The 27,544-nt window shown below is 34.4% G+C and overlaps 4 protein-coding genes across 6 annotated transcripts; 2 read left to right on the top strand and 2 right to left on the bottom strand.

The window, feature by feature from the left end:
* Window positions 1-3: 3 nt before the first annotated feature.
* On the bottom strand, window positions 4-4,684 carry LOC136347664 (cell death abnormality protein 1-like). Its single transcript, XM_066297867.1, has 9 exons — window positions 4,506-4,684; window positions 3,994-4,137; window positions 3,802-3,916; window positions 3,469-3,659; window positions 2,135-2,605; window positions 1,747-2,022; window positions 1,242-1,361; window positions 504-665; window positions 4-451 (listed from the first exon to the last, which is right to left on the bottom strand). Exons 1-9 carry the CDS (start codon window positions 4,543-4,545, stop codon window positions 246-248), a joined length of 1,725 nt encoding a protein of 574 aa, XP_066153964.1. The 5' UTR covers window positions 4,546-4,684; the 3' UTR covers window positions 4-245.
* Window positions 4,685-7,670: 2,986 nt separating this feature from the next.
* On the top strand, window positions 7,671-12,924 carry LOC136347663 (rac GTPase-activating protein 1-like). 2 transcript variants are annotated; one of them, XM_066297865.1, is made up of 13 exons: window positions 7,671-7,797; window positions 8,801-8,928; window positions 9,061-9,350; window positions 9,414-9,582; window positions 9,639-9,793; window positions 9,889-10,029; window positions 10,164-10,357; window positions 10,670-10,790; window positions 10,958-11,104; window positions 11,192-11,442; window positions 11,503-11,635; window positions 12,254-12,405; window positions 12,723-12,924. In XM_066297865.1, exons 2-13 carry the CDS (start codon window positions 8,814-8,816, stop codon window positions 12,781-12,783), a joined length of 1,929 nt encoding a protein of 642 aa, XP_066153962.1. In that variant the 5' UTR covers window positions 7,671-7,797; window positions 8,801-8,813; the 3' UTR covers window positions 12,784-12,924. The 2 variants fall into 2 exon arrangements, with proteins under 2 accessions (XP_066153962.1, XP_066153963.1); XM_066297866.1 differs by lacking the exon at window positions 7,671-7,797 and adding an exon at window positions 7,974-8,092.
* Window positions 12,925-17,251: 4,327 nt separating this feature from the next.
* LOC136347520 (uncharacterized) lies at window positions 17,252-18,271 on the bottom strand. Of its 2 annotated transcripts, none has more exons than XM_066297583.1 (3): window positions 18,239-18,271; window positions 17,643-17,997; window positions 17,252-17,594 (listed from the first exon to the last, which is right to left on the bottom strand). In XM_066297583.1, exons 1-3 carry the CDS (start codon window positions 18,257-18,259, stop codon window positions 17,323-17,325), a joined length of 648 nt encoding a protein of 215 aa, XP_066153680.1. In that variant the 5' UTR covers window positions 18,260-18,271; the 3' UTR covers window positions 17,252-17,322. The 2 variants fall into 2 exon arrangements, with proteins under 2 accessions (XP_066153680.1, XP_066153679.1); XM_066297582.1 differs by having other exon boundaries at window positions 17,643-18,033; window positions 18,239-18,270.
* Window positions 18,272-20,109: 1,838 nt separating this feature from the next.
* TwdlE (TweedleE) lies at window positions 20,110-25,259 on the top strand. Its single transcript, XM_066297956.1, has 4 exons — window positions 20,110-20,234; window positions 23,454-23,723; window positions 24,389-24,565; window positions 24,622-25,259. Exons 1-4 carry the CDS (start codon window positions 20,220-20,222, stop codon window positions 24,739-24,741), a joined length of 582 nt encoding a protein of 193 aa, XP_066154053.1. The 5' UTR covers window positions 20,110-20,219; the 3' UTR covers window positions 24,742-25,259.
* Window positions 25,260-27,544: the final 2,285 nt, after the last annotated feature.

The raw sequence follows: 27,544 nt of genomic DNA, 5'->3' as shown, positions 1-27,544 counted from the left end.
TATTTTTATAAAGAAATCGATTAACTTTATCTAAAACAAATATCACAGTTGCAAACTTAAATCAAAACATTCACCTAGACTATAATTTGTTTTAAAGCTTAACAATCTATGCGATTGTATGGTATGCAGTCGTATCTATATATGTATGTAGGCATTCAAACCTTTAAGAAAATAACGCTACAGAAAAATTTGGAATAAACAACATCCGCAAAGTAGCCGACTATTAACTCATTGCTACTTATGCCTTAACTAAACCAAATATTCAGCAATGAAAATAATACTGCTGCCAATAAAGTGTACATACTGTAACTTAGCAATGCTGCAACGGCACAAGTATTGTCTTCATTCAGCGATTTCCCAATGGGACATTGGCATAACATGTTTCTGCACACAAAGGAATCTCCTAAGATTATGGTGCATTCTCTTTCAGAAGAACACAAAGATCCTGGGTCTAAAATTCAAATGTAGAGTTAAATGTTTTAAGACACAAATTGATAATTTACATTTCAGAGCGTGACACACTCCATTCACTTCCCGATATGTATCTCTGCAATAGCACCGATTCGTGGCGTTCTTAGAAGACGTGGCGTCAGGCAAGCAAGAACTATGCAGAACGGATTCGCACTGTTGTTCAATTAAGCATTCATCATAAATATTTATTGCAGCTGGAAAGAAAAGAAATAATTAGATGTGCCATTAGCTATAGACATTACATTCAATAAATTATTTATCAATCACTAAAATTGAAAATTATTGGGTTAACATTCGCGAAAATTTCTTTTTTTGCTGTTCGATATATACTGGCTCAGTTAAATTGAGGAAGATTTCCTTTTCTCAATTCGTTCATGTCTATAAATTAAGCAAAATGTACAAACTCTCACTAAAATCTTAACTGAGCTCTGTAAAAGGCAACAACCCTATTTTTCCCACCCGAATTATAGCTGTTTCAGAGATTGAGCATTCAAATTAATCGGCATATGTATGTCAAAAATACTTTCTCAATCATTTTGAAATTTTCTCAAAAATTTCCAAGTAGTTTTCCTAGGAAAAGAAGAAAATGAGTGCAATGGAATATATATCTAAAACGAGTTTCAATATAAGTAGATTTAAAATTTTAATCATATTAAAAAATCGAAAGTTTAATTCAAACTGATGTTGGCGTCAAAATGGAAGCAAACGAAAGTTGAATTCTATGGCAAGATAAATGTTTTTTAGTTGTTAAAGTTGAAAATTTAACTTACGTTTAACGCACATGTAATTGTCCGTTACATATCCGTTTTTGCATAAACATACTTCATCACTGGAACAATAGGAATTTTTTATATGTCCACAATCTCGAACTTCACATGAAGATTGAATTTCTGAAACAGAAACATGAACATTAGTACTCATTTTTGTTTTCAAATTCATGCAGTAATAGGTAGGAATTCATGTATACAATCAAAAAACATTGTTCTTTTGTTTTAAACAAAACATGTGTTTTGAATTATTCAAAACACAATTTATTTTAAACTTTTTAAAATAATTTTAAAAAGTGGCACCATCTATCGACAACAATCCGGCAACATGACTCATACTCGAACTACCGAGTTTACTCGTTTTTTCTCGAATTGTATGGAAAGTAGATTTATTTACAGGAAATTACTATTGATAAACTGTTTATAAAGTAATATTTTAATTTCTTTATTACCACCATCAAAGGTTTTTGTTACTAAAGTGATAATAAATACGAATATCTGCACTTACTTGGCAAGCATAAAGACGTTTTATTGGGTCTATAAAATCCGTCCGTACACACGCATTGCTGGTTATGGCAAGTTTCATAAAGAGGACAGTCCATATTTGAAAAACAAAGTCCAGTCAGATTTGCGTTTTCCTTCAAATTACAGTAAAAAGTAGTTTCATTAAATTCAGTCTCAGCGCCACATTTGCACTCTCCAGTGTCTACGTCACAAAACGAGTATTCGCCCATTGCTTTGCACCAATCGTTGTCCATGCACTTTCTGGTAAATTCAAGAGTGGCTGAAATAAATTGTATAACATGAACCTCAACAAATGAGTAATTGTCTATTTGAAGAAAACGTGCATTATTAATTTGAGAACTCATACATAAAATGGTTCCTGCAAGACTTACTTTTTTTGCACTCCCTATTATTCTCGCTTTGGAACCAGTAGTCTTTACAAAAACAAATTCCGTCTACTAGTTTTCCAGGTTTGATGGGACAATCTGCATCGCTAACGTAATTTCTTGAGGTGTCTTTGACGCCTAACTCAGCGACACAAATGCCATCCAATAGAAAAAATCCTTGTTTGCATGTACATATCAAATCTTTGAACAATAAAGTATTAGGACATAACACGCATTGTTCAATCGTTAAATTTGCTACAGGCTTAGTAGAACAGTCCTTGTCTACCTCTGTTAATGCAGATTGTGGTTCATAGCTGAGAGAGTTATTGAAGGGGTAGACATTAGAGGTGCAATCGTCAACTAATTGTTTTGAAACCTCAGAATCATTTTGGACACAAATTCCGAGTTCACAATGGCTATATATAGGTAAATCAAGAATACTGCATGATGGGAAACAGTCCATAGAAATAGCACATTCTAAAAAAAATATAATAATAAAAAAACATTATTATTATCATTATTACCATAATTACTGTTTTCCACTACCAACTTCATTCAATATCATTATTGGGTGGGTCGAATGACTCTAAAGTACATTTTATCGATTTTTTTGTCCCAAAAAAGTTAAACAATAAGTTAATAATAATACGTCTATTGCTCATTATTTACATAGCGACATACTCGAGCCCTAATGCCGTTATCAATCCTATTGTTGTTTTATTCATGAATGTGGTTGAAATAAATTTAAAAAATCGCGGTCGCTACTGCAGTTGTTTTTTACTTAAATTAAACAAAATACCTAATTAATTTCAACTTTTCAAAAAGACAGGTAGAATAATTCTCGTTCACCATATTTTCAAGAAACATTGTTTGTTAAAAACAATTTATTGTAAATTAATTGAGATTATAAAATTATAATTTATAATATCTCAAGATGATGAGGTACATTATTGTTTGATTGAAACTGTATGTTAAATTCTGAAGCTCGCGATGGTAGGAGATTTAAAATATAAGAGTCATATGCTTGTCACTACTAAACTGTTAATCAACTCTAAAAAACAACACACTTTACAGTCATTTACTACATTAAATAAAGTTATCTTTTAAAGCTAGTATTAGAAAATATCACATATGTAAAAGGTTAATTAGGTGGTAGTACAGTATTTCTAGATATTATCCATACGAGACTTTTGATTGCCTCTCATCCATAAAAACTTCATACTGTAACAAATCACCTACTGTGATTTGTTAGATAAGTTACTATGGCATGAGTTTAAAATAAAAAGCAATTTCTAATGGCACTTCCTCAGTAATTAACAAAGCAGGAAAAATGTACATACCTTTATTCAGAGTGGACTTTAGTCTGCAATCATTGCCTCTATCATAATATCCCTTAAGATCATTACATTCGCACTTTTTCGACTTGCTACAAGTTAAGGATAGAGGATTGCTATGATCTAAACAGATTCCATGCTCGGCACCACATTTTTCGCCTTTACTTGCAGTTTTTTGGCATTTCCCTTGATACCACCTAGAAAGAAAAAGTTATCAAAACTCTAGAAAATTTTCATATAATTTTTCCCTTTCGTTCTTAGTCAATTAGTGACAAAATTTTGCTAAGTGCTTTAAGTACTTTCGTGGATACATCAGAATAGTGTTTCTTTGAAACTTACGTAGAATTAGCTTGACAACTACATGTATTCGTAAGACTGTTGCATTCAGACATTTTTCCGAAGAAATCTGTGCATTGGCTGTGTTCGAAACAAATAGACCCATATTCAGTAGAATCTGAAACAAAGTGACAATTTTATCCGAATGAACAAAATTCCGATTATGCAGATAATATTCGCCTTTGTCTTACTTACATGTAACACACTTTTTTTGCTGTTCTAAGTAGTACGAAAGTCCATCACAAACACAGCTACTGTTGAGGCAAATACTTTTCTCTTTTACAGCACAATCAGCATTAGTAGTACAATTCTCATTTATGGCGAGAGCGAGATAATCAACTGAAAAAACATATAGATAGAAACCAATGGAATTCGGCATTATAGATTTTGGAAAATATTCTATTACTTTCCATATTAAAATCCATCTATAGTTTATAATGTGAGCCCAAACAGTAACACGGGTAATTTATTCAGATAAAACTAAGAGAAAATCAATGAAGCCGCAATATTACCGGAGCCAATAATTCTACAAGGTGATGGTGATTAAGAATACTCACATTTAAGACACATATTTGATTAGACACGTTTCTAGATCAATCGCATTTGCATTTTTAAGGCCAGGATTTGTATTAACACAACATAGAGTAATTATTAATTCTTCCCTTTTATTTAAGACCACACTATTATATTCTGTTCGATTAACTTACCTAAAATAGCTGACACAACAATTACTGAAAAACACCTCATTTTACATTTACTCACTGATGTTTTAGCGCTACTTAAAGTATTATAAAAACAGGAAAATATTAAAAACCTGAAAATGAGACCAACGAGACCAAATTAAATGACTAGAGTATTTCTCCGTCTTAGTATTTTCCACGAAAGCGACTAAATACTAAATATTTTCACTGATTAGTTGTTCCTAGACACTTACTAACATTTTTTATCTTAAGATGATGCAGGTGTATTGATACAATAACGTTCTATAGATACTATAGACAATTTAAGTGGGGAATTTAATAATTTGTTTACGATTAACATAGAATGCCTTTCATCACCTGTGTCTATGTACATATATATGTACCTGAACTTTATTTTCATAATTTAACGATAAAATTAAATGGTTTAACTTACATGATTTTTCACCTTCATTCCTAAAATAAATGAAAAATTAGACGGTTTTGATGAATACATACCTACATTTATATACTTTCAAAATACATATGTATATGCAATGCATGCTCACAGGATATCCAAAAAGGTATATTCATTAAAGAAGGGGCTGTGAATTAATTCACTAACGACTCCAATAGATGAAATGGGTCACTCTGTATATTATTCCATTTTGACGTTAGTCATTTCCTTTTCACCATTTTTAATTCCTATATCTATCTCTAGCTGTTTTCAAAATATTAATTGATGTTTTTATTGTCTCGTAAAAAATAAATAGATGAGAAATTTTTTCTTACAATGCGAACACACTTCACAAAAAACAAAACTCGTAAAGAATGTTTGGGGAAGGTCCACGAATTTGCCTCACTGGTAGCTTAAAATAATTGACTTTGCGTTTTGACCATGAATCTGTCCAGAAAGCGTATTTCTATATGGAACACCCTGCATATTAGTAAATGCGGTGAAAAACTATTAAACTGTCTTTAAATCGATATAGCATATTCTTGTATCTAAACCGATATACAGAGTGTTTGATAAAGTTGGTGAAAAAACTTAACGAAGTAAAATTACAACCAAAAACATTTTTTATATAAACATTGATCTAATAGAGCACTATTATAGGGGTATCGCCTTTAAAAGGGATTTGTTTTATAACATTCTGATTAAGGTAATGGAATAAAAATTGTAGGTACTAATCATACCATAAGGGTTTTTAACTATCACAAATTTCATCAAAATCGATAATAAATAAAGTAGTTTTCTATCTGTCCTTGACATAATTTTATCGAATTTTTTACTCCTTTAAAATATCACGCAAATAATATTATTTGTTAATGAATTAGACTCTTTTGAATAAAAACTTTCTGTACTTTTTTTTTATTCTGCCTAATTTAGACAGAAATAATATATTTTTTTAATAATGTACGACTCAGAAAAGTGACATATTCTGACATTTTCATATAGTAGGCATCCTTTAGGGTGACAGTTTCATTGTAGTGATTATCACTTACATGTTTTTATGCATTTTATCATTCAAAGTAATAACCTAAAATTTAATATAAAAATGTATTTTCTTTACGTTTTGGCTTTATGATGTTAATTAGCAACATTGTAGGTACGTCCGTAGGTCTCTTTCATCTTGCAGACTATTTTTCTTACGGAAAGTGATAATCACTATAATTAAACTGTCACTATAATTATTACCTGCATTTTTCATTCCATTACCTTAAACACAAAGATATTTTTTTTAATATTTAAAAGATAGGTACCCTTTAAAGGGCAATGTTTCAGTAACATTACTCTGTCGAATCAATGTTTATAGAAGCTTTTTTTAATTTTTGGCTCTACTTTCATCTCCTTAAGTTTTGACCAATCTTTTCAAACACTCTATATTTCACTAATAAATGCTGTTTTGTGTCAATTTCTAAATATTGAATTATTTTAGCCTTTTTCGCCGAAATTGGCTCTGGAACGTAATGATTGTTAAAAAGTTGAAGATTCGTTGCGTAATTACATCACATCAAAAATCTTTTGCCTCAGCTGAAAATGCTCGTCATGCGGCAATATCCGATTTTAGCTTAAATAGTACAGAAGCTAAACATGTATCCTTTGCTAGAGACTTGGAGGAACACTGAATAATAACAATAATAATGTAGCAGTAAATACAGTAAGAAATCCCGCCAATAAAAATTTCTCTGGGACATAAATTCGTGCTTTATCTAAAGGCTTAAATTATTCTATCGCTCCCAAAGGTAGTTCCAAGCTCAAATTCGTTTTAATTATAGAATGAATAGTTCAAATCTGACCACAGGAAATACTAACAATTGTTTAGAATTAGGTCAAAATGAATCCTAATTAAACTTTTTAATATTAAACAAAACGTAAGATTTTTCGAATAAAAAGCGCTTAATTATTTGCATAAAGGTAAAAATATTAAAATCCTTCCAGCAAACCCAGCTAATGTTGCAATTACAATGGCCCGTGTTATTTATAAGGCAAAAATGTAGAGCCTTTTGAATTATGGAAGTTACATTAAATTGGAGACCCGTTAGAAACGGGAAGATTCCTAGATCAAGGAAATTTTATGTACGCTGTTTTCTACGTCTCTAAATCCCTTTTTAAGATCCACAATTGTTAGAATATTTTTATAACTTAGTTAAATCACCTTCTTTAATAGAAAAATTTTTTGTTCGCGTTTTTTTGAAATCTGTGTAGTTGGCGCGTAAAGGATTTTAAGCGCCGTGTAATCGGCAACAGCGCCGCTGTCACAGAAAGGAAACGATTGTACGTGAAGTTCTAATCAGCATTTCATATAAGCCGTCAAGGATTCCAGTCATTAAATATTTCTGTTTTTAAGGAGCAGACCGAGAGGATTTTATGGTCGCAACAACATCCGTTCTTTTAAGCTATTACTGTTCAGTAGAAAATCAATTTTTATGCAGCATTTGTCTATGCCCATTTTAAAATTTAATAACGACAAACTTTACATAAATATAGATTTATTACTAAAAAACGAATGAAATAATAAATGCCACATATGCGTTTGAAAATAGAATAATACTAACGAGTCACAATCTCGGCCTTGGCATGCCTTCCTATGTTTTAAATCTTAACAAAATACTGAACATACCCCTGGAGTGTGACATTTATGGCAAGTGACAGTTTTGTCACAAAATTTTTAACCGACTTTTCATTAATTCAAACTTAAAAAAATATTACGGTTTGCAGCTTTGGGTGTTTTCTCAGTTAAACAAAAAAAGAAAATAAACTGCTGGTCTGCTTATGTTATGTTCATACCACTAGAAATTTGAATTCAGTATCAATAAGGTAATTCGATTAATTATTTCTAGAGCATTTTCCACAATCTGTGCATTTAAAACGTTAGAGCTTCATAGTAGCTTGTATTGCATTGTAGTATTGGTTGTCTCCTGGTAGGTACAAATTCTTTGTGAAACTGATTACTTGTCTCAGTGACATCGTGTTCTGATCTACGGGCTTGATAATTCTTGTTATGCTAAACAAATCATATTGCAATGTCACAGGAATGGTACCTCAGTCTCCTAATTCCTCTTGTTTAGTATTCACACAGAACAAGCTCCACAGTCTCCTGAAATTACAACTGGTATTCCAATTTTTCAGAGATGTTTATTTGATGGCCTATTTTTCCTACAGTGAGAGGCATAGTCTGTGTTATTCAATTTTTAACTAATGTCAATGATTTCCCATGCGTGAGAAACTGGGCTTTGATGGTCCTGTTTCTGAGCTATGCTCAGCAGGTCATTCAATACCTATTCTGTTAATCTTAGTTTACTCCATTTTTAGAACTTGATGTTCTTTAACTGATGGAATATCTGCAATGCTCATATAGTTCCACAAATGCTGGATGTGCAATTCTTTTGAGGTCTAATTTTTCAGAAATAATTTCAATCACTAATATGAACAATTTCAAAATTATTAACATACGTTTTTTATGCAAAATCTAATAGAATGTTTTATTTGCAAAATTAGTGCAGCATCTTGACGGTACTTCTTTTTTAGCTGTATACTCTAAGCAATAAAGTTGTAAAGTCACTTGATGATATCTTTTGAAGGCCCTCTGACTTGTGAAATATTTTACAGTCATCAAAAGTGGCAGATATTTTAGTTCATTATCGGACAGCATGTGTTTTGATATTCTTTGATCCTATATTTTTTTATTTCAACATTGAATCTCTGGCAAGAATCAATAAAATATAATAAATGATAATTTTCATATTATCTTTTTTATTATGCTTTCTAGTGATCTTTTAAGAACCTGAAAAACATTTGCACTCAATTTTCTTATTTCTAGTCAATACGTGAAAATGAGCGATACACCTTTTAAAATTCCATTGTCTCACTGTCTAAAAAGAAGTAATGATGGTTCAGAAAAATCAGATAGTGAGGGAAGTACAATATCGGAAGGATTATATAGTTCAGGTTAGTGTGTAAATAATATGTATTGTCACAATTTATAAAAAAGTGTAACATTAGAAGATATTAGTTATAAAACTTACACTTGATTTAATTCATATGGGATGTTAGAAAATACAAAATGAAAATCCATTTCAGGTTCATATAACGACTTGACAATAGTGGCCATGTATGATGATTTGTTGCGATTAATGGCTGGTCGCAGAGATACTCGTATAGAAGGAATGCTTGAACAGTTTGCTAGAGAATATAAGCAGTTATTTGCCAGATACTCTGAAGTGCTTAAAGAGTGTCAAAGACTTCAAACATTGGTGGACTTGAAAGTGCAAGAATGCAGTGAAGCCGAAAGGCGTATGAACACTGCAAGACATATTTTAGATGAGGAGAAAAAGAAATGTTTAAAAGTTACAAAGGAAAACGAGGAACTGGTATGAGTAGTATTAAAGAGATTATAATATTTCTAAGCAGCTTTTATATTTGTTAACTTTTAGCATGATCAGCTAAGTCAAGTTCGAGAGTTGCTATTCAAAGATAACCGCGTTAAAATAGGGGACGATGCCAAGGAAAAATTATCATTCCTTAACAGGAACCATGTCCATGACAATAATGTGTATAACGTAAAAAATTTAAGTTGCATTCACGAGGCTGTTAATTCTACAGGTGAATAAGCAAAAAGATACAAATTTGTTATTGCAATTAATTATTTTTTTATTTAGGGTCGATGTTGTCAGATTTTAGTGTTTCCCGTTCCGAAGATGATTTAGATATTTCACGTCATGGTAAAAGAGACTGGAAAAAACATCGGCCAAGTGTTGAAGGTGAAGTGGATCCTCCTCAGAAAAAGATGCGTTCAACAAATAAAGTAATTGAGGTAATAGGTTTTGCTAATTCTATTTGTACCACAAAGGAAGTGGACTATGGCGAAATTCTAGAGGGTGATGATTAAAGGTTGTCATTATCATCTAGATTGGCGCTGTTGACACTGTCAGAACAACTACAACGTTGACTATACATAAGAAGGGCCCAATTACTGCCAGTTCTGTGATTGAGTCTGTTCCTAATGACCATAATGGAAATGGTGTCCAATCTGATATGGGCCCATCAAGTGTAAGTAAAAGGGAATCGTTTGATAATAATTTATTTTCTTAATGGTTTTGGTGTGAGAAAAGCACAAAGCCAGATTTTTAAAATGTATTTCTGCTGTTATTTTTTGAAACCCCAAATAAACGCCGTTTCTATAGGATGATGGAATTGGATCCACAGCACCAAGTGTACCACCGCACTCTCATCTGGTCTTTGAGTCATGGGCAAAGAATGGAAGTCCATTAAAATCCAAAGGAACAAGCAATTTAAGACCGGACTTACGTCAACACTCTTTGCAGCAGAAAACTATTGTTATGCCAGATTCTTGTATATGCTGTGAAAAGAGACTAAGGTAATATCACTGAATTGTTTTTAAGATTAGTTGTTAGACATTTGGTACAAAATGTTCTCTACATTTTAGTAATATTGATTGAGGGCTTAGAAAGAAATAAAATAGTATTTCCAAATTACTTCCTCACGTGAATATATTGATCTATTTACGTTATTCCAAATTCTCTCATTTTTTACTTTACCGCTCATGAAACTTTGCGGAAATGCCTTTAACATGTTTCTAACAACTCTAATCATCCGCATAAATACGTTCTTGCTTATTAACTGTACTCTAAATTATAAACTCAGACATTCAGTGTTCTAAATTTCGTAGATTCGGTAAATCTGCCATGAAATGCAAGGAATGTAGATCAGTTTGCCACTTTGAATGTAAGGATCAATTAGCCTTGCCGTGTGTTCCTGTAGTTAACACACCCACAAATAAATATGCCATGGTAAGTGAAATACTCTTTTAATACATACATGGAACGAAGAAGTATGAAGAAGTATCGTCATATTGAAAATATGTTAGCTGAAGTATGTGAGTTAGACTTTTATATAAAGTGAAACTTTCATGTCTGTTAGTTATAGCTTTTCTATATTTTGTACTTTTACCTTTCAGGGTCTGATTAGTGATTATACACCAACACTTTCACCCATGGTTCCAGCATTGATTATTCACTGCACCAACGAAATTGAACTGCGAGGTTTGAGTGAATTAGGATTATACAGGATTTCAGCTTCTGAAAAAGAAGTAAAGCTATTAAAGGTGAGAATCTGCATACAGTAATATTTAAAAATAAACAGCATGTGGTTTTTAAGAAATACAATACATTTAATGCTTATTATATTTCAGGAGCGGTTCCTGAGAGGTCGCGGATCTCCCTCTCTCACTCAAATCGATATCCACGTGATCTGCGGTTGTGTCAAAGAATTCTTACGGTCGTTAAATGAACCGCTTGTTACTAACGCGTTGTGGGCTGATTTTACGAGCGCTGTGGAAGCGAGAGATCCTCAGGATATTGCTCCAGCCTTGTATCAATGTATTTCTGAGTTGCCACAGTCAAATCGAGATACGTTGGCATACATGATACTTCATTTGCAGAAGTGCGTAAAAAGAACAAGGTTTTAAATTGAAATTGTAATGATTTTGAAATTTTTGCGCAGGGTGGCCGAATCTCCAGAATGCAAGATGCCTATTGAGAATTTAGCGAAAGTTTTCGGGCCAACATTAGTGGGATATTCTTCCGATAACCCGAAACCAGACAATTTATTGAACGAAACCAGGAAACTAATTGCAGTAAGTCTAGGCGTCTGCAACTTAAATATTTATGTCTATAATTTCTTATAATAGGGGAGATTTCTTCTATTTATCGTATTTAGAATTGGGATCCTTTAAGTATAGAATTTTTATAACGATTATTTCAGGTTAGTTCCTCAAACTTGATATTTTATTGTAGTCCCGTGTTTCAAAATATAGCTGCCTTTGTTATAGAAATACGTATGCTCTTAATGTATCTATTTGCTATTGAATCATGATCTTACAGTACCCTCTGTGCATGTGGCGTAAAGTTGAATACATGACTTTGGATGCAGATTTCTCTTTTTAGTAAACGCTACGCCCGTTGTTGACAATGTTTATCAAGTATAGAGTGCACCATCTCATTACCCCGAAAGAATGTATTAGGATAAGATGGCGAATGTCCGTATAGCTGTAAACTGATTTTGTTAATTTAATCTGGTCTTCAGTATTAGTTTCAATCATTTCGTATACTTCTCCATAAGGTCTTGCTTAAGTGTTGTGAAACTCTAATCATATTTTCAATTTTACTTTCCATTTTTTTAATACAGTTCTAAGGCGCGAAGTTGGAAATACACTGTACATAACATTTTTCCAAAAGAATGTATCTTTTTCTAGGTGGCAGAGCAACTCATGCGATTGCCCTCCGATTATTGGGCCTCGTTCGTGAATGTTACCATTCAAAAGTGTACAGGAAGATTGCAAAATGTTTGCAGCACAAGTTCCTTGTTAAAACCAAATGGACGATTCCTTACTCCAAGGAGCGCAAGGTAAATTTTAATATAGTGTGTACTATCTGCATTTTCGGTACACTTAAGAAACCTAGATATAATGCAGACTTTATACGTGCACAATAAATAGTGTTTTGTTAAAAAAAAAGTGCATTGGAATTTGTCGAACCTTGAGAACGCCACAATATGCAGGTATGTTTTCATCGGTGTACTGGTAAGTGTACAATATATCGGACTGGTCAAATTATCAACGATTTGGTAATTATTAAACTTAATTGAAATGTGTGTGTCTTAAGAAAATATTTCAGTTGTAGAAATCTTTTAATAAAATTATATGTTTACATTTTTTATTTTAGATCCAATAAGAAGCGAAAGATCTTTGATACACCCCCCAGCATCAAGAGATATGAAAGCTAATATGGAAAGGAATTACACTTACATTGAATATTCTTCCATTTTTTAATGAATCTTATTTAGTTTTTAGTTACTAATTAAATTATTTGGTTGCCACGTCGGTTTTACAATTATTGCGAATAAGTATTATATATAATAAACACACTTTAACATATTTTTTTTTTTCGAGAGGAAAATATTTAAAAAGACGCTCGTTCTTTTGTTTTGTTGACCGGGTACCGTGGTATTCGTCTACAATCCGTATCCACTAACAATCGCGGGATTATTGTTCAAACCAGTAACGACATTAAATTGCCCTGGGGCTGAAAATAAAAGACTCGATTTCAATATACCTAAATATGTTTTAAATAGTTTTCCTGGCTTATAACGACTTGACCTCTCCAAAACAATCAGACAGTGATGCTATGGGTTTGTTATTATGTATGTTATGTTTTATCGATATTCACAGTGATTTTCAATTTCGCTTATTGAAGCGAAAGGAAGTAACTTTGGAAACATTTTGATGGTGGTAACAGAATATGGACTTTTTTGTAATTCGAGGTCAAAAGATCTTGTTAATTCTTTTTTTCTTTGTTTGAGATATATAAAGAATTTTCTTATACTCGGTTCTGTACTTTTATAAAACAATATTTGTAATAAAACGACTAAAAACAGAAATATTTTGATGATTCTCCAAAAACAGAGTTAAAGCTTGAAAAAAAATTCTTTGGTATGCATTGGTTTTTGCCAATTAAATTGCCGAGTAATGTAATTTAATTGGTAAACCAGCAGCTGGGCAATGCATGCCTAAACAACAATTTTGTAAGCGAAGGTAATGTTACCCCATTCGAAAAGTAATTTTGTTTATTCCTTAAAAGTTTGTCTACGTATTTAATAAACACCCTGCCCATTTAATCACGCAGTTTTAGTCATAAAGATAAACAACATTATTTTAAAAGAAAAAAACAATTTTAAGCAAAGTACCTATATTTTTTAACTATTAAATTTCTCATAATTATGCAGAAAGCTGCATAATGTTCGATTCCACTGCATTAATTATGATATGATTAGACAATAAAATGAAATTAGATTGTGAGTTTAAATTTTGCCAGATCTCAATAGCATAATATGTTGAGCGAGAAAATTTCGTACATTTAATTTTTTCTACTGTAAATCAGTAATCCTTATGAATAAGTCCATCCGAATTCGTGGAACGAAGTCAGGGTTTTACGGATATTATACAATTATTGTGCTTTGCGTACATCTTTCCTTATATTTACACATCTGCTTCAAGCTTTGGTAGATTATACGGTAGCTTGCCTTCACTCATAAAGAAAAGAGCAAAGTTTACGCAATAATGAGAATAAAGATTGCAGGCGCATCTCGTGCTCATGTAATCAAATTTATTTCCCCTTGCTTGCATGTAATTTGCAAGCACACCACCAATTATTTGTTACACATGGGCAATATTTGCTTGAGTCTAAATCAAAGGGCCTGTATATGGATAGATACGTATTGTGAAAATAACCAAGAGCAGAGCTTTGTATCAAAACAAATCGGTTGAAGTAAATACACCAGGTGAAAAGAGAAAGTGGATTCATTCTATAGCTATTTTGCTATTTCACATATAAATTTGAAATTAGGGCTACTTATACAAGATATTATGTATACAGGGTGTCTGTTGTGAAACTCAACCATGAGGATCTCGGTAGCCGTAACAGATACGAAGTTGATTGGATTAAGGCAATGTGTAGTTCGAAATTGCTCGAAACAGGCATGTGAGTGTTTCTCCCTCACTCACCCCGTCTCTCACTCAATGCCATTGAGACAATTATTAAAGTGCAAAGTGGAAACTGGAACAAGCGGAGATGTACAAATAAATGGTAAATAATTCATCCCTGGAGTACTTCGTTAGAAAATGCGTTTCAGAAGTAATTTGTGTGGGCATCAGAAATGCAAGGTAAGGTCAGTTAGTTGAACGTTAACGTAACCACCAGTGATCAGTTAATAGTTGTTTTCATGGAAACCAGCAAAAATTAGGTGTGCACTTCACCGGTCAAGTGCCCCTGGTATCACTGTAAGCGACCCTTACTATGAATCAACATTTTAATTTACGTGTTTGAATATATAGGTAGTGGTCTCACTACATAGTAATATTTGACTGTCTAGTCAAATATGACTATAGCCTCCATATACACGAAGGGTTTTAATATTATTTTCTTTAGGTAATAAATTGGGCACGTTTTGCAACATCTTTCTAAAATTTAATTTGATTCCTATTTCCCTGACGTAGATTCGAGCCCCTGCACTTTTTATCTTTAGTACGAAAATGGCACCACCACCGCCATGTTCAGCTTTGTCTAGAGATTTTTGATGCGATTCACAATTGCTACATGACGTCATGGCGTTTCAGAGCCATTTTCGGCAATAATTCCAAAATCATATAATCTTTAGAGACGTTAAATAAAAAAGTATTATTAGTGAAATTTATCGGTTTGGCATGGGAATGTAATAGATCGTTTTAAAGGAAATCCGATTGTTTTTTTAGCGTATTTGCTAATATGCATATAGGGTAACTGAGCAGTTTGCAGTTCTATCTCTATTTGCTTGAATGATGGAGTTGTACACATAAACTTGATATCTTTAATACCTCTCAAGGTTATTGAAATTTTTCAAATTTTAAAATGATATATTGTTGAACTCCAAATTGTACAACTTTGACCCCATTTAACTGACACGGTACTTTCTTCGATTGGGAAGATCTCGATGGTTGAGCTTCGGGATGTCATACTCCTTCTGGTTTGACCAGAAAATACCCCATTTTTTTTACGGGGCTCACCGTATCAGTACAACATTTTTTTATTTGCATTTATTTATTTATTTTTATTGGCATTAAGTAATTTTTATTTGATTCAAAAATAATGAATTAAGAAACAATTATTTTTATGAATCGCCTTTGTTTTGAATTCCTATCACTGGAGTAATCTTATATCTTAATCGTCTTTTAGTAGCTATTTCCACCAAAAATGTCCAATTTTTTTTTCCAAGAACATTTTTACTGCCACTAGCGTGGATCTCGTGGAAGCATGGAAAACTTAAGCATTTACAGACACTTAGCCACTCGAATTTTTAAAATAATTTAAAAATAAATATCTGCGATACATCCTCAAACCCTATAAGTTTTTTGAATAAAATGAAATAAATAATACATCCTCCAGGAAAGTTATTTATGTAAAAATTCGATTTTTTACACAAAATAGAAAAAATAGAGAGGCTGTAGCCATTTTTTTTTGTTATCCGGAAGATCCACTAATGCTTTCCTTCCGTAACAAGGGATGTTGGTTTCAGAAATATTCCTGTATATCTCGCACAAAAATATTTCAATTTGGGAAAGTCACGTCACAATCATGCATAACAAAATAACTACATTAAAAGTAGTATTCAACAATCATGCGTATGAAAAGATGAAGTAGGTGAAATGATTACTAAATGTAGGTGGATAATGGAGCATAAATAGCCACGAAACGGAGTAGCTCAATTCAATATTAAAACCAAAATCAAGTTTTCTCTAGTTGATAGAAAAAAGTGATCTATTGAAGACCCAAAACCGTCCGTAAAGGGTTGCTTTCAACGCCTAAGCCGTAAAATGTCTACCATAGCTTCCGGTTGAGGTAAGTTTCACATTACGTTCAACTTACTTTTAATGCAATAAATTGTTGATTTTCACAGTATCTACGATCTGCATGTAGGTATCTCTACTTCAATACACCGCGGCCTTTTTATTTATGGGTTGCGGTTGTTAGGTCAATTAGGAAAAGTGAACCAATAACGGATTTTCTCCATTAAAAATACGTGCACAATGATTTATTGCTACATTTGCGGTTACTCTATAGCACCCAAATACCTAACCGTTCTCAAGCAATTATTTGTTTCGATCCTCCAACATATTCTTTCGAAATGCGTTATATTTGTATTTAACACGGCAAATGCGAAGTAGTTTCACGCAATACCTTAAGGACAAAAATGTCTGCTCAAATTTATTATTTCAAAGTACCATCCATCACGATAAGTAGTATTAAATTCTAAATAGATGGGTACTTTCGTTTTCAAATATTTACACGTAGCAGACGGTTATTGTTTTAGTGAAGTGTTCACGTATACTTGAAGGCTGATTTTACTGCTGTGTGACGGGACGACTTTCATAAGTTGATTACCAAATGGGCATTTTAAATTAAAATATTAGAGCTTTGTGCTTCGACAGGCATTCTAGCCTGCAATATTGGACCGTCATTCATCACTACTGGAACAACCTCTTTCTTTTCTTCACCTGTTTTAATCGAATTATTGAGCCAGTGGTGAATTGCATAATCTAATAAATGATAATTTCAACGACCTTTAAGAGTCACTAGAATGTAAGCCTGTTGGTAAAATGGAGAATCACACTTTTGCAACAATCGCATTTTTTATTTTAGCACATTGTAATGGACGACATTTTCTGATTGGTATATTTCTCCAAGCAAACACGAGTAAAAGGTTACATGGTACGACAATTTCGAAACGAAGTTACTTCCTTCTTGAGTTAATTAGTTTCTCCAACGCCAGCAGTCTCTCTCGGTGTTGGAGTAGTACGTCCTCATGTAAATTTGAAGCCTTATCTTTAAGCACATGAGGCTCAGACTCGTTCACGAGCAGTTTCCCTTTAACAACGTTCCTCGGTTCTCGTTTTACCGGGGCGTTGTAAAAAGTAGGAGGATTCGTAGCAGTCGAGTATTCCGATGAGGCTTCCGATTGAGCCTCAGCTTCGTTACCACTCTCAGAAAGGTCGAGGACACTACCTTCAAGCAGCATTAAAATTGTTGTTTGGTGGTTAAGATGGGACTTACCTCCGGTTTCTTGGGAACCATTAAAGATCTGGATTAGAGGCAAAATCCAGGAGTAGCCGGGATCCTCAACTGATTGTGGTAGCACGTGAAGGGTAAGGTTAGCCAGTTTAATTCCGTACACAATTAAATCTCTGGCCAAAAGCAGATTTTCGTTGGTGTACAGGGAGGCCATAAACCTGACTACTCTGAGCTTCAACTTGAAAGCTTGTAATTGGTCAGAAATTAAGTTCATAAGGCTTTGGAATAAGATGGTCGCTATTGGGTTGTCTTTAGTGTTGCTGGGAACATTATCGGTGTTTTGAGTGCTTAATTGGTAAGAGGCCGAGGAGTAGGCGCACACACTCAAAAACAGGCACTGGAAATTTATTATTTGACATTTCTGTAGCACTGACTAAAATGTTCATAATGGACCGGTTTTTTCTATACTCCTGGTAACTTTCCAGCAAGCTAACTTGCACGTAAGAGACAAATTTAAAGAAGCTCATCGATCGATTTCTATATTTCTAAGAGAATCACCTTGCTGGCGCAGCTATCAGAAGTTCAAAAAATCGGGATTAACACCATTATACTTCTAAGCACAACAAAAAATCACTTACAAAGATCACTAATTTGACCATGTTGAGCTCGAATTACCGTGTTACCAGTAAATGGGTGACTATTTGTTAAATATATTAACAAAATATGTATGGGATAATTAGGACGTCGTTATTTTCTAATGACTGCTAATATTTTACCGAACTTGTATTGCTAGGAAATATTTCATGCTTCATGTGGAAATTTTAGTTTACTTTCTAATTTGAAGAGAAGAGCCCTGCTATTTCAATAATGTTTTATTTCATTTAATATTTCTTAGTGTCACAAATTCTTCATTCATTTTTCTCTTCCCTATTCCACCTTCTTCTATTAATTCTTCATCTACTCATTGGGAATAATGAAAAAGTAACTATAAGCTTATGATAACGGTTCACCTCGGAAATCATGATAAGAAATATAAACTCAATTTTGTAACAATGTTCTAGCACCTTAGAGTTTTAAAGGCTCTTATATCCGAATACGAGACAAAACATTTTATTACTAGTGCATTAATGTTCCATTTAATTCACGCTTTTCGGTATAAGGGAATTGTCCAAGTGTTTACACGTGCCAGAATTGATTGGTTTAGTGTCGTTTCCCTAGTAACCCTACAAGCATCATAGAGACCGTTTTATTTACAATGCAGTAAGTTATGACCATTGTTGGTTATAATTCACGGGGACTAAAAAACGTTTATCAGTATTTATTTGAAACCTTTTTTCAATCGGCGTGCGAAAAGCAACTCACTCACCCACACGCATCTGAGTGCGGAAAGTTGCAGTTCCGTTGCCGATTGTCAGTGACGACGTTCCAAATGACATTTACGATTACCTTTCCTCACTGACTAAGTGACTCTGACATCAGTTCATCAAACAAACTAACCGAGGTTACAATATGCTCGTGGGAAAAAATCGTTCCCAACTATTGCGGAAGTTTTCTTTCCCACACTTGACTGTTTCCCCGAACTCCGCTTTGCGACGTTCGTGCAGGAAAGCGTTACTTTCTGTATTTGTTAGCAACTAGTTCCTATGAGAGAGTGGTTTTTTTGCTTGTATTAAAAGTAGCACTTTGCCACACGTAAGCGTTGGTTTCTTTTTATCGCACACTAAACAACGTCACATCAATAATCGTTGTGGACAATGTCAAGTCATGGCCATTGACAATATCAACAAGATCGCATTGTCATAAAGTAAATTTTATCCGCAAAGCACGCCAATATGTAATTGAACCAAATTCGGCTTACAGAAGACGGAATTCATGTTAATACAGGTACGTAACACGTGCCAATGTGTATCTAGCGGACTTGATTGCAGACCGAACTCCGCTTTGCGTCGTTCGGTCTGAACAGTACCGGGTGTTCCTGGAAAGTGGCACGCCCTTGTAACTTTTTTGTTTTTATGCAGATTAACATTAAATGAAGTATTTCAGAATTCCGTAGAACATACATTTAACTCTAAAATTCTATTAAAGTTATAATCTTAAATGGGTTACCATAGATATTTTTGGGTGTTTCGATTCTTCGTGTCGTTTTTCATTGAAATATACAGTTTTTGACAATTTTCTATGTTCAGAAAATTGACACATATCATATCTTATGTTAACTTAATGCCGACATGTTCATGTTTTTTACGTTACTCTTGTCGCTTACGTCAAAGAGTGTCTTACGTTACAGTCTACAAATGAACTATCGATGTAAACTGTAAGTTATCTAACCAAAACAAAATTTAACTTTCGGTTTCGTCTTAATATGTAACTACCATAGGCAAGTGACCTAGTCACTTCGAAGAAGATCTGAAGACTCCCGGCTGTTATCTGTCTCGAAGGATGAGACCAATGCTTTCCGCGAAGGGGGGCTTCATGATGAACTTTTCTTTTATTACCACGTTTAGGGGATCCCCACCCGAATTTTGAACCCTCGTCAGACGTTCGGCTATAAATGATGTGGAATTGAGGTTACTGATAGTTCAGTTGTTTTTGAAGTGGTGGTGCTTTCAGTGAAATAAGATGAGGATATTTGTGGTACGTTTTTTGAGTAACTATGATGGTGCCCTCCCGTTATGTCCCTGATTATTATTTCCCTAAATACAACATGGCAAAATTAATAGAAATCCCATAGATACGGAATATATTATAACGGAATCTACTATAATGGAATATACCATTATGGTATATGCTAGATAGATATGAGTTTCAGCTGATAGCATATTACGAGGAGCTAAGCGACAATTGGCATTGGTCTTGTAAAACGGGTATGCTAAATTAGTTTTTCAATTGAAGTCGAGCAGTAACTGGAATAGAAACTTAAAAATTAATAATTAAGCGAAATTAAATTAATAAATTGAATCATGCAGTAATTTTACGATTGCAAAAACTTAGGCTCAAAGGACCGCGGGATGGTTTGACATGTCTGGACGCCATTTTCTTAAGTTTGTTATTTAAATTGTTATACATCTGAAGTAGCCAATATAACAGGGAAAAAATAGCCATATAGCGGTAGGGTAATAGAGCTCATTGTCGCACTGACAGCGACGCGGCAAAGTGGCTATAACTGACACAAGCATTTACACGGGTAAAAATCATTCATTTTAGATAAAAATATTATACATCTACCAGTTTCTATTTCTCACAGTGAAATTCGTGGCGACGCCTGTTTATTCTCGGTTTACTTTTATGGTAGAAGGTGTCCAGAGTTTAGATTCGGTTTTTCAAACTTCCGGTAATCTTGCCAGCAAAAATATTTCGATTGTATTGAAGAAAATTGCCGGAAAGCATTTTGCTGGCAAAGTTACGAGGGGTTTGAAAAACCGAGCTTTAAGGGTCTGGTACTCAACTATAACGGCCACTTTTATGGGTTCACGTAAAACAAGTCTGAAAGTTAAATTGAGAAATCAGTCAATAAGGCAAAACCTTGTAATTTCTTTTGTATCTGGAAATCGAAATGGGAACACGTGAAGCAATGGACTTCTTACGGGAGATCTCATACGTTTCTGGATGCTCTGGCAAATAACTGAAAAACTTTGACAGATACTAAAAGATGCGAAAATGCAAAAGGGCGAAACGGTTCTTGAATTGAACAGCGAATTAAAATTTCGTTAAACAGCTTGAGGCGGTAAAGGAGATCTGCATATCAAACATGATTTTTGTGTAGATTCTCACTAGACTAAATTAATAAAAAATTTAAACACCCTGTGTATCGCCAACTAAGAAGGTTTTGAACATAGTTTGTATAACGAACAAGTATCATTTTCAACCGAAGCTTTTGCTGTTTAGCCTTGGCAGCTAATTTCGGGACACCGTGTGTACAGCTAATTACCAATAACGGACATTTGTTTACTTGAAGCGAAATTGTTGCTCCTGATCACAATCTTATTGGTGATTTTGGCAATCGATTAACAGGAAAAGCATCTAAACAAGATGCGCTATGCTACAACATGAAGATGAATATGTAGCAATTTGTTATATTTGCACAGCTCTTCAAATGCTTGGAATTGCAATGACCCAAATCGCCGTTGAAAAGTCCGTTGCCTAACTCCTCTGATGACCCGAAAAATCATTAAGTATCATCAAAATACTATTAAGTAGCCTCGTTTCGTCACAGTTCTGTGCAACAATTATTTTGAAAATGATTCATATTTTATAATGAATTATTGTACGCGATTATTGCACAGCGTGTATCATTGCTTAAGATAACAGTGTTAGCTGATGGGAATTTCAACGTGGGAAATCAAGAAAATTAGATGTTCCGTTTGTCACTTGACTGGATATTTTCATTTTAGATTATAAAATCGTCCATGTTCTTTCCTCTTACAGTCCTAGGGCAATAATTATTTTCTGCTCTCTTGTTTAATCTACATACTTATTTCACGCTTCACGCTCAGAACTCTAGTTTCCCTTTAATTCGTTGACCCGGCCTCGTAAGCAGTTTAATTAATATTATAAGCAAGATTATGCATTTTGTACAACAATAAACGTCCTCAGCTTTCTTCTCAACAATAGAAGAAACGCACGTTACGTTATGTGCTCTAAATGTTTAATGGGAACGTTCAGTAAGATGAAAATGTCGTAAGTGGTAGCAGGAAGTTGCGTTCATGGATGTTTGCGCTCACGTTCGTCTCTCTCTAGTAAATACAGGAACTTGTAAATGTTTCTCTCTCTAGACCTGTGCGAACGCAACAAAATAAACCAAACCGAATTGGGCGTTCTATGGTTGGTGATATTTGTTCGTGAAAGTATAGCAGATCCTCATCAAAATATCAAAATGGGTCTATAAGTTGATTAGCATTTACTTATGGGTAGAAACGGTAATTAATTTTGTTGATTTGTTATGCGTTCCTATACTTTTATTTTCACTATTAGCACATTACCCCATTGCCAGTGCAGACACGTTTGATTGATTGTAATATGGGTTCGTGGCGGGTACCTTCTTGCAATTAAAGCCGAGAAGTGTGACCCATAATATCAATGCATGTTCGGTATGAGAGGTCTTCAACTTACATATTTAAACATGCGACTTAAAGAAATCGGGCACAGATTGCCCAAGTTTGGATGGACACAATTATCGACAAATATTGACCAACAATCCAAACAAAATTTCAATTAATTTCGAAACGGATTTAAGCTTTAACACAGCTTGTTCATCACGACTCTCTTTGAGAATAATGTACTTTTTACAAATTCTATTCTTTAAAACTCTCACCACTGGGATGTCCAAAACCAAAAGGGTCAAGCAAGTCAAATAAAACCCGAACTAGGGAAAAATTCGATTTTGGATTAAAAGGTTTGAATTTTTTCCTGAGTTTATCTGGAGGTATTTGTTAATGCAAAAGAGGATTTTAAAAACTCACTTCGTCATAGTTCATGGCTTTGACGTAATAGTAGTGAGAGAATTGAATAATGATACAAGAAAAATCAATATAATTGTCAATAATAATTTTAAACGTGTTTAATTTCTAAAATTGGTTTGAATATTTTCTTGCTAAATTTGTAAGTAGTTTTAACTTAACGACTTTAGTTTTAATTTAACGAATAACCCTTGGGACATCAACCTGGGAATTTCAAGACGGGCTAACTAGAGCCATGATCAATGCCATAATTAATAGACGAATCAGATAGGCAATTAATCAGCGACATTAAGTCATTGAAACATCAAGCTAATCTCAAGAATGCAGTTCAATCGCTTTACAAATCAAAAAAGGAACGTTATTATGGGTCTCCACTGCAATTTTGTATAACTTCTAGGCAATTACCACTCTTCTAGCGGTTACATGGGCGAAACCCCAAGGTTACTCTTACCCAAGTGCACCAAGTGCTCCTGCTGACAGCTATGGGCCCCCTTCAGGACCCCCGCCAGGCCCACCACCCTCGAAATACGGACCCCCCGCTGCGCCCCCTGTAGTGCAGAAGCACGTGTACGTTCATGTGCCTCCTCCAGACAAGGAGGTTCAGAAACCTAGGAAGCCTATTGAAGTTGCCCCTGCGCAGAAACACTACAAGATTATATTCATAAAGGTTAGAAAAATTGTGAAATGTCGGGGTGGAGTAATTATTTTCGTATCTGGTGCGCGACTTAATCTTCGAAGGATGAAAGAGAAAGATTTTGTGAATAATCTACCAGAAATATTGCTCAGAAAAGTCAGATAATATTTTTTTAATAAGCTTTGGTATCTGGTGGGAAAATGGCGTCGATGAGAAAAAACGGGTCGCTCTAGACGTTGAAATGAATATAAAACAGTTTATTATACGCTAAGGCCGTGAAGTACATCATTATCATCCGAACGTATAGTTTAAATCTCGAGACGCGGATCCAAGACTTGTATAGATATCATAACGGATATGATTCTTTGCATTAACGGATTTTACTAGATTTTATAAAATTGCAACAAATTTGCCTAAATTAACCATAAATTAAATCCGAAACAAAAAAAGACTACGCGCTTTGGCTCTTCAGATCAAAGGTGGAGCTTAATTTGACACTAATTTCTATGGTAACTGTACCAAAACAACAACGGAGTTGACGACATTGCAGCCGATTGGCTCCCTAGGTAAATAATGAGTCATAATAGGGTTATTATTAACTTGTTATTCTTCAGTTGTAGAAAAAAAAAGCGAGAACGTATTTTAGAGTCATTTAGTGCACCAACTAATGGTGTCTCATGAATAAAATTATTAATCAGGCTCCAACTCCCCCAACTCCGACTGTCCCAGTAATTCCTGCCCAACCTCAAAATGAGGAGAAAACGTTGGTTTACGTTTTGGTGAAGAAGCCTGAAGAGGCGCCTGAGATTAGCATTCCTACTCCTGCTCCAACTCAACCGAGCAAACCGGAGGTTTACTTCATCAGATACAAGACGGTAAGATTGATCTTGAAGATAACTTTTGTTTTAAGCTAACCCTTATGTAAATATAGAAGAAGGAGAGCGGTGGGCCTTATCCGGAGAGTGGTCAGCCGGAAAGTGGATATCCCACGGCTGGTCCCCCACCTTCCGAATATGGACCTCCAAGTGGAGGATCAAATGGATACAAATAATGTGCAAAAGAAGTCCAAAGAAGTTACAGTTAAAACATTTTAATTTTTCTGTTTTATATAACCACATTTCCTCGTTATATCTATATTTTTCTCTTTGTTTTCCCCGACTCGTCAATTTTAGTTATGTGTTGCCTTTTTACATTAATTAGAAAATTTCTTTATAATTTTCTATATTGAAATCTTTAAAAATAGATATAAGAAATTGGTGACAAATATATTATTATTTTTTAGAAATTTAGCTTTTGATATGTTGTTGGTAGGTTTATTAATAGATTTTAAATGGCATTTTCCCAGTGATACGAAGGTACCTAAGACAATTTATTATATTCCTTGCTATTTGTCATGTTTAGGCTGATAGTCATTATTTGTAGATCTGAGTTGTGATTGTTAATCTTGTATATAGTTTGTATTTATCTTTTAATTTTTGTTAATAGTTGCATAACAACAGATTGTATTTTTATTACTGGAGGATTATGGTATTGTTGAATACGGGAAATATATATTTTTATATTCACAGATTATTACGTTTTTATATCGTTTTTGTTCGCCGTGCGAAAACACAGAAGTTTTCTCCCTCATTTTGGAGAAGAAAACGGCACTTTTGTTCTTTTTCCTCTATTGTCATCTGCCTTTTTTTTTAAACGAAAAAAATATTCTATAAACTTCGGAATGTAAAAACCCTTCTTCGATTCCGGAAGGCTTCCTGAGGGATATATTGTCAGGATGAGAGAGGGCTACCAATAGCTACTCTCTCCTCCACACGTTTTCTGCTAGTTGATCCGCCCTCTCCTCATCTATTAGGTTTTCCCAACAACTACGTTCTTTTTGGATCATTTCTGTGCTGTCGTATTCTTCTTCCAATCACTTTGTCGATGCCCTTATGATCACATGGTGTATTATTATCAATCCTGACAGGTGTGTCCGGCAAATATTTTTTCGATAACGGAAATTGCTCCTGCATGTTTGCATTTTCTTCTGAGATGCTTCTTTCCGTGTCGTGGCGTCAATACGTCCTTGCGTGTTTGGTTCCTTTGTCTTTTCGCCTTGACCTCCTGTGGTCTTTCCTGTCGGGTCTGCTCTAAAGATTGGTTTCAGATGATGTAATAAGTCGTTGCGCAGGTCGGCATCGAAGCACTTCCCGAGTTCCCTCATTGAACATTTATCCTTCTGTTTTCCGCGTGTGTTGCCTCCCTCTCCCTTCGCCGGTGTTGGTTATCGGGACTCGGAGGAGGCGGTATTCAGGGGTCACCATATGGAGGTGCAGATAGGTCTTCGACCCCCTCCGTTATCTGCGTGGGGAATTCCATTCATTTGTTTCCGGAATTAGATCCCCCCCCCCCTTTTACCCTGTCTGTTGATTCAATTCCCAGTTAACCTTTAAATACCAAATTTACCGGAAAAATGGAATAAACTACCTTCAAAGCTAATCATTGACCATACTCAAATTGGTCATGATTGTTGAAAATTGAAACGTCGAATTTCAAATATAACATTGCCACGACGCACAAAGAAAAACGTTGCCATGATGAATTACCAATCATTTTCAATTAACTCAGCAAATAAACTGAGAAAAAAATAAATAAAAAATTTAAGTTTTTTTCGTGTATTCGATGGAATTCATAAATGGGCATAAAAAATGGATTTTTTAAAACTTTACATTCTTGAACTCCGAATTGCGCAGCTTTACCAGAATCTAACGGATCTTTTATTGTTACAGTGGTCCGCCTTTGGTTGAGCTACAGGGAAGGACGTACCGTTTTCATCAGGACGGGACTCAAAAACAAGACTCCCTCATTTGTAGGACCTAAGTAGGGTTACTCAACTCCCTCAACGTGCACTGTGGAAATTCTCACACACTGATACGGCATTTGTATCATGGGACAAACCTTCCAAGAGTTGTCCGTACATATCCCCTGATTGAAGACAGTTTGGAAGTTCCTGCGGATCGGGTCTTTCGACGAGCTCCAAATTTCAGGTAAATAATAAGATTTATTAAGGAACGCCCTTTGTTGACCGATGTAGGAAGAAGCTCCATACTGCATGGTTTTGAATTAGTGTCAAGTCCGTTTTATAGGGAGTTGGGACTAATGTTGGTTTGATTTAAACCAGGAAGTGACAAATTGTATAATTCGCTCTACGTATTTTTGAGAGATCTGCTCGGTACACTCAAGAGTACTTTTTCTAACTAGTTACATCAATAGCTATTTCCACACATTAATCTTTATAATAACGGAGAAAGTGCAAAACGTGACATAAATTGTCATGTTGATCGGTTTTGGCGGAGGAAAAATATTAAAAAATAATTTTACAAATCCTTCAATGCCGCATTGGTGACGGTTCTTAAGGGAAAATGTCTGCATGCACACGTGCGATGACGCGGTGGATTCAACTGGCAAATCGCGTTAATAATAACAATGTAATGGTTCAAAATAGTAATTATGAGTTACAGTCTTCAAGGGACCCGCTTGAAATTCATCAGTAAAAATGAAAAATTGTTAAGTTGGGATAATTAGCCGGTTGTACGCTCATTTAAATAAACGACCATAACTTTTGTTTTCCATTAAAGTTTCGCAGCTCTCGGTCCTGCTGTTCCTATTCTCTTTTCTAATAGGGGTCGTTAATCCCAAGATAAGGGTCCGAATTCGGCAATAGCAGGATGTGCCGCAGGAATTATTAATTCCCATGTTTAAATTGAGGCCGATAATATTACGCTTGTTGGACTAACACCGGTGTTAAATTCATCCAAGATCCGGTTTAAAGTCAATTTTGGGGTGTTAAGAAGAGCACCCCGGATGTATCCCGG

The sequence above is a fragment of the Euwallacea fornicatus genome, chromosome 29, assembly GCF_040115645.1.
Source record: "Euwallacea fornicatus isolate EFF26 chromosome 29, ASM4011564v1, whole genome shotgun sequence".
NCBI lineage: Eukaryota > Metazoa > Arthropoda > Insecta > Coleoptera > Curculionidae > Euwallacea > Euwallacea fornicatus.
This window is presented reverse-complemented; position numbering and strand designations above follow the sequence as displayed.

What these genes read in the sequence shown, in the direction of transcription:
- TwdlE (XM_066297956.1), top strand. An exon ending in ACAAGATTATATTCATAAAG is followed by an intron (nt 23,724 to 24,388) that starts GTTAGAAAAATT and finishes ATTATTAATCAG; the next exon opens with GCTCCAACTCCCCCAACTCC. An exon ending in ACTTCATCAGATACAAGACG is followed by an intron (nt 24,566 to 24,621) that starts GTAAGATTGATC and finishes ATGTAAATATAG; the next exon opens with AAGAAGGAGAGCGGTGGGCC.
- LOC136347520 (XM_066297582.1), bottom strand. Translation starts at nt 18,259, where the DNA reads ATGGTCAAATTAGTGATCTTT. An exon ending in TGGTCAAATTAGTGATCTTT is followed by an intron (nt 18,034 to 18,238) that starts GTAAGTGATTTT and finishes TGAACATTTTAG; the next exon opens with TCAGTGCTACAGAAATGTCA. An exon ending in TGGTTCCCAAGAAACCGGAG is followed by an intron (nt 17,595 to 17,642) that starts GTAAGTCCCATC and finishes TGCTGCTTGAAG; the next exon opens with GTAGTGTCCTCGACCTTTCT.
- LOC136347664 (XM_066297867.1), bottom strand. Translation starts at nt 4,545, where the DNA reads ATGAGGTGTTTTTCAGTAATTGTTGTGTCAGCTATTTTAG. An exon ending in GCAAAAAAAGTGTGTTACAT is followed by an intron (nt 3,917 to 3,993) that starts GTAAGTAAGACA and finishes ACTTTGTTTCAG; the next exon opens with ATTCTACTGAATATGGGTCT. An exon ending in TAATAGGGAGTGCAAAAAAA is followed by an intron (nt 2,023 to 2,134) that starts GTAAGTCTTGCA and finishes AATTTATTTCAG; the next exon opens with CCACTCTTGAATTTACCAGA.
- LOC136347663 (XM_066297865.1), top strand. Translation starts at nt 8,814, where the DNA reads ATGAGCGATACACCTTTTAAAATTCCATTGTCTCACTGTCTAAAAAGA. An exon ending in TGCTGTGAAAAGAGACTAAG is followed by an intron (nt 10,358 to 10,669) that starts GTAATATCACTG and finishes TAAATTTCGTAG; the next exon opens with ATTCGGTAAATCTGCCATGA. An exon ending in ATGATACTTCATTTGCAGAA is followed by an intron (nt 11,443 to 11,502) that starts GTGCGTAAAAAG and finishes ATTTTTGCGCAG; the next exon opens with GGTGGCCGAATCTCCAGAAT.